This window comes from Populus alba, chromosome 16, assembly GCF_005239225.2.
Source record: "Populus alba chromosome 16, ASM523922v2, whole genome shotgun sequence".
NCBI lineage: Eukaryota > Viridiplantae > Streptophyta > Magnoliopsida > Malpighiales > Salicaceae > Populus > Populus alba.
This window is the reverse complement of record NC_133299.1, coordinates 7,926,675-7,933,132: the sequence shown is the minus strand read 5'-3', so window position 1 is coordinate 7,933,132 and position 6,458 is coordinate 7,926,675. Positions and strand designations below refer to the sequence as shown.

The 6,458-nt window shown below is 30.1% G+C and overlaps 1 protein-coding gene across 1 annotated transcript; it reads right to left on the bottom strand.

Annotated features, from left to right (window-relative positions):
* Positions 1-4,057: 4,057 nt before the first annotated feature.
* On the bottom strand, positions 4,058-6,458 carry LOC118062863 (large ribosomal subunit protein eL13z). The gene is made up of 5 exons (XM_035076728.2): positions 6,307-6,458; positions 5,403-5,518; positions 5,132-5,265; positions 4,555-4,713; positions 4,058-4,470 (listed from the first exon to the last, which is right to left on the bottom strand). Exons 2-5 carry the CDS (start codon positions 5,509-5,511, stop codon positions 4,249-4,251), a joined length of 624 nt encoding a protein of 207 aa, XP_034932619.1. The 5' UTR covers positions 5,512-5,518; positions 6,307-6,458; the 3' UTR covers positions 4,058-4,248.

Below are 6,458 nucleotides of genomic sequence, written 5' to 3'. Positions count from 1 at the left end.
GCTTAATTTAGTTTAATTTGACTACAATTGAAAAACATTGCAAGTTAAAGGATGAGTTTATAACAAATGACCAAATTAGAAAATCAATTAGGAGCTTAATTGGAAAAGAAAATTGAAGTTAGAAGTCGATTTGACTTGAAAGTGATGGATTGAAGAATCAAGGACTAACATGAAAGCAACGGAGAAATCAAAAGATATATTGTAATTTGATTCGGGGTGAAATTAAAAAGTAAATAGAGAAAAAGGTGAAACTTTACCAAAAATAAGAGAATTGAAAATCTAGGGATCGAAGTGCAAAAGGCATTGAAATGGAAGGACAAATATAAAGTTTGGCGTAATTCTAATTGAAGAAAACATATAGCATAAAGAAATTGTTTCAAATAAAGTAAAACGGTGTGTTTTGCTTGGAAAAGGGGAGAAAAGAATTTGAACATTCAAAGAAAATGGTCTTAATTTTCCAGAAATTCAGGGCTTAAAAATGCATATAGAAAAGGTTGATCTTCTAAATATAGTGAAGGGCAAGGGGAGAAATTATAATTTGTTCAAGATTTTGAAGAAAAAAATGAATATAATTAATTTAAAATCAAAACTAATTTTAAAAAATAATAATAATTTCAATCATACCAAATATAGTGAAGGGCAAGGACATTGTGTGTGTGTGTGTGTGTGTGTGTGACATTATGTATGCTAAAAATCAATGTGGTAAAATGGGACTTATACTTAATTTGTTTATCCTCTAGTAATTCGTTAAAGCATAAAATTTTAAAAAAATAAAGGTTATTGGGTGTTTATCCCTATCCCTTCAAATTTAATAAATTTTGGATGATTTTAAAACTAAAATAATGATTTAATAAAATAATTTATCATGAAAAGATTAAGAAAAAAAGAATAGTCGACACATATATATATGTATATGGATAATTTGCTTGACAAAACCATCGATAACAGAAAACAAGAAGAACCATAACATCAAAACACTATTGTAATATTTTTTTTCATCGTTAAAAGCAATACACTTATTATGTCCACATATAAGTTGAAAATTATACATTTTTAATCTATTAGGTTTTTAATTACCTGACCTTAATATTAAAAGATGGAAATTAATAAAAAAAAAAATCAATTAAAAAAAATAATTTGACTCGTTATTCAGGTTATAAGATAGTGATAATCTCATAAAAAAAAAATTAAATAAAAAAAGAATAAATTAACCCGAGTAACCTGCCAAACATGAGTTAGAAGACCGAAATAACTCCATCGAAAGAGAATTGAAAAAAATTATAAAGTTTAATTCTCAATCAACTCAATGTTAAAGGATGAGATTAAAAATAACTAATTAAAAATGAACAAAAAATTACTCAAGTCAACACGACTAACCTGTAAAACTCTTGATCCGGATCATAAAATCGAGATAACTACATAAAAATTAAATCAAAGTAAATTATAAAGACTTATACCTTAAACCTAATGTTTGAAGATGGAATTAAAAAAAAAAAAAAAAAAAAAAAAAAACCAGAGTCCTACAAAAGTTTTAGGACCATAGTTAAAAAGTATTTGGCTATCCATTGTTCATTGTTAGAGGAAAATGTCAAGCTCTTTTAGTATATGTTAATGTTGATTACTCTTTTAATCGATGACAAAAAGCGTGAAAATATATATATATTTTTTTATTGAGAATTAGATTTTATAATCTGTTTTATTTTGTATTTTATGAGATTATTATGATCTCATGATTTGAGTTATAGGTTTGGTCGATTGACTTTTGGTGGTTTTCTATGTTTATTTTTATTGATTTTTTTTTTAATTTAACCATTCAACATTGAGTTGATTAAAAATTGAATTTTATAATTTATTTTGATTTTTTTTTTAAGGTTATCCTGGTCTTATTACTTATGTTTGGCAAGTTACTCTAAGTTGACTTGACATATATTTTTAGTTGAATTTTTTTTTTAATTTCGACATTCAACAAGTTAATTGAGAATTGAGTTTATATATATATATATATATGCTTTCTATAACGTTTTATGACCTAGGTAATAAATTTGATAAGTTAACTCAAGTTTAGCCGAGTCGATCTAACATGTTGTCGTTTTAATATTTTAAAAATAAAGATGTTGTCTTGATTAATTTTTTTTTTTTAAATCAAGCTATATTTTTATCAGTTATTCAGATGATTTTTAAATTTATCAAATCGACCGGGTTAACTTCAATATACTTTAATTTTTTTGTTTTGTCAAAAAAAAAATTACAACATCTAAATAATTTTTTTATTTAAAAAAAAAAAAAAAAAAGATTCAATCCACAGCGAGCAGATCTAATTTAACACCTAATAGATCATGAAAGATACACCGAGGATTAAACACAGTAGGGTTAAACACGAAAGTTAACAAGCATCAAGAATTGCTATGTTAATGGCAAGATGTAGAAACAGTTCAGAAACCTAAGCCAAGGAAGTGAATCAAACTACACTTAAATTGTTAGTGCTCCAAGCACAAGACATATAACTAAAGAATTGGCGCTCTTTTACTAAGCATTAGCGTTAGGTTTCGGCAAGTGTACAATTTCTAAGAGAAAACCACTGTTAACGTATGAATTGATAACTATAGCACTTTTGCAGTTTTGCTTCATAAACCGTGTTTCTAAAATTTTTTTAAAAAAAATTAAATAAAAAAATTATGTTTTAAAATCATTTTAATATACTAATATTAAAAATATTTTTTTAAAAAAAATAAAAATAATTTTATTTTAATACATTTTTAAATAAAAATTACTTTAATTTACTATCATTACTACAATTTTAAACAGAGCTTGAAGTTGCCAAAAATAAACACTAAGCACAACTCTTTGCAAGGGTTGTAAGTTGTAACAGACCTAAACAAGCGCACATTGCAAAGCTGAAAAATTAACATATTCAATATCATTCTCAAGTTTTTTTTTTTTTTTTATCTTTCAATATTAGGTTTTAATATATATTGGACTTAATAATTGTTTTAATTTATTTTCTATATAGTTATTCTAATCTTATAATTTGAGTTTGATAGATTAATCATAGTTGATTTGGATTATTTTTTTATTTTTTTAATTGATTTTTTTCAAAATTTTATTCTTCAACATTGAATTGATTAAGAATCTAAGTTAGTGTTTTTTTTTTTATTTGCTTTTCTTTGGGGTTATCATAGTCTCATGGCTTGGGTTGTAAGTTTTATGGGTTAATTAGGTTGGCTTGAGTTTTTTTTGTCTTTTTTAATTGTTTTTTTTTTCAATTTCATCATTTAACATTGAGTTAATTAAGAATTTAACTTCATTTTTTTTCCTTTCTATAGAGTTATCATAAACTCATAATCTAGGTTTGGAAAGTTAACCTAGGTTGACTCAGGATAACTTTTGTGTTTTTGATTAATTATTTTTTTTTCAATTTAACCCTCAATTATTGGAGATGATTGAAAATTGTGCTTTATATTTTATTTTATTTTGCTTTCTATGGGGTTATTACAGTCGCATGACTTAGATCGCAAGTTAACCTGATTGCCTCAGTTTGTTTTTATTTTTAATTTTTTTTTTTATATTACATCCTTCACTATTTGAATTAATTGAGAATTAGACTTCATAATTTATTTCGTTTGATTTCTATGAGGTTAACCTGATTTCATGACTCGGGTCTCAAGTTTTGTTGGTTAACTTAGATGGTTTTCCAACTTTTTTTTTTTAATTGATTTTTTTTTTTTCAATTTTATCTTTCAATACTAGCTTGATTAAGAATTGAGCTTTATAATTTATTTTAATTTTCTTTCTATTAGGTTATCTAAATCTTATAATATTTGACAAATTAACTCAACTTATTTTTCTAATTAATTTTTTAAAAAAAATTTATTTTTTACATATTAAATTAATTAAAAAATAAGCTTAATATTTTTTATTTGGTTAAATTGGAGATTTCACAAGTTAAACCTTTTAACAAAATCCGTTTATCCTGATACACATTCGGTTGAAATGCACAGGTTCCATTCAAGCCTGAAATCTACACATCTATCAGAACTTGAGCACTGCGAGTCACATCAATGGGGCAAGGAGAACGTTGAATACATTAAGCATGTCCACAAACTAAGAATCCTTGCTAAAACTCGATTGACATTTTTAAAAATTATGGTAGAGTCTACAGGTTGGAAACCAGTAAATTGAACCCAGTTCAAGATGAAACAACAAAATTCCCAGTTCCCACTCAAAAATGCCCTTGACAGGGTTGAACTTCTACTTCTTCTCTTCCTTCTCAGCTTCTGCAGCCCTCTTCAATCTGGCACCAACATGGCGTGCATTTGTGCGCTCTGCACGAAGCTTGTCATAAGCCTTGAATGACTTCATCTCCTCAGTGACCTTCACAAGCTCCACGGATGGCTTCTCACATGCAATAGGCATAATATGTCCTTGTACTTGAGTAGCAGTTGCCAGTTCCTCAGGTGCAGAATCACCAGCCTGCAAGAATACATGTATAAAAATGAAATTCCAAGTGGAAAACCAGTCAATCATCATATTAGTCAAGCATACCCAAGAACATACCTTGAACTTGCGAGCACGTCTTGGGAAGACAACCAATTTGGCCTTGTATGTTTTCAGCCTCTGAATGTTAGCCTGGAGTCCTTCCAGGGAGTGATTCTTGCGACGGTGATCGACTGCAATTCCTATTGTTGGAGCAAGTTTCTTTGGAATACCAGCAGCCTGGACAAGGACAAGGAAAAGGAAATGGGTTATTCATCCTACAAAACTAAATAAAAGTATCCAATGCCATTGAACCACAAGTACCTAATATCACATAGAAAGTGAAAACAATTCCCAAGACCCTTACAAGGCCTCAAACAAATTCACATATCCTCCCTCAAAAAGAAATGTGTAATGAATACTAAATGCACATATATATCCATCTCCAATCACAGTTATCACAAAACACTTCAAGTACAAATCAGAAACTTGGCACAGATAAACACAGATCTTATACAAGTGTAAAATAGAAACACCATAAACTAGAGCATTAAGCAAATGCATGCAATTTGTTCTTCAATTAAGCATTTTGGAGACTCGAAGATGATGAAACGTGAAAAGGTACTCTGCAGAATCAGGAAAAGGAAAACCAACTAACCTTGAGTTCTTCAAGAGAAAACCCCCTACCGGCTCTCACTTTCATGTTATACTTCAAAGTCTGGCCATGTACAATGGGTCGAAGAGGTCCAGCAGTAGGTCGAGGAAAGATTTTGACCGCCTTCTTCTGACGAGCTAAAAATGATTTCATAGATAGCACAGACATGAATATTGTTAATAAAGGTACTTCCAAATGAGGACCCTAGAAACAATGGGTGCAGCACATGGGTAAATTCCATTACAAAATAAAGGCATAAGTAGAAGCTACTCACCAATGCGTCTGCGAGTCTTTCGAGCTGGTTGGTTAAACCATGTCTTGACATAATTTTGCCAGTGCTTCTTGAAGTGCCCATTTGGCACAACATTGTTATGCTTAACCATGCCTTACCTAAAAGAGTATACGAGTTAAAGAGTTAGAAAAATGACACTGTCTGTACCATTCAAAAACTGATAGGAATCAAGCTGACAACATGAAAAAGGTAAAACTTAAGCTAACTATAATACAAGCAGAGTACAATCTCAATTAGTTTCCATTGAAACACCATGAGCCCTTAAGTTAACCAATACAAGTCTTCCTATTCATTGATAGATGAAAATAAGAAACCAAAAAAAGCATTCAACAGCAGGCTGCGAAGAAAGCATCATTGATGCAACAAATAACTCATAGTCACTACAGCCAGTTCCACACTCACTAGTAGAAACTTAAAATTCTAACCTATTGTTCAATCATTCCAAAGCATTGGGAGTTTAAATATTGAGCTGAGACTAGCAGTTAAAATCTCTCCAGACATTTTTTTTCTCATTATTTATTAGACAATAACAAGCCGCGCATCAAAATCAAAGCAGCAGGATCAGAGACGGTGAAACAAATGTACAAAAAGGAAAATAACATATAAGGTTTATCTTGTATCTATTCAACCTTTCATTTTATCAGCAGCCAAACATGTAGAAACGACTGCAGAGACCTAAAAAGTAAGCATATGTAAAACAGTAAGCAGTGCTTAAAACTCATCAGATCCAACAATGTCCTTCGTTCGTAAAGCAAACAAGATACAAGACAAAGATTACCCCAAGTCCTGGGTTACTTGCAAAATACAAAAAACAACAAAAAAAGAATTCAACAGCGCAAGTGTGTGGGAAGGGAAGAAGCTAGGAGATGTGTGAAGGGAGAGATACCTGTTCCAGAGAGAGACGCAGCGCGGCTGTCAATGAGAGATGAAGGCCTACGGTTTTTCAAGGGTTTGAGTAAAAAAGAAAGACCTATTTTTGGGCCCTAGGTTATGGTGTTTGCGGTTCGGTTAGCGCCTCTCCTCTCCGGAGTTATCGAG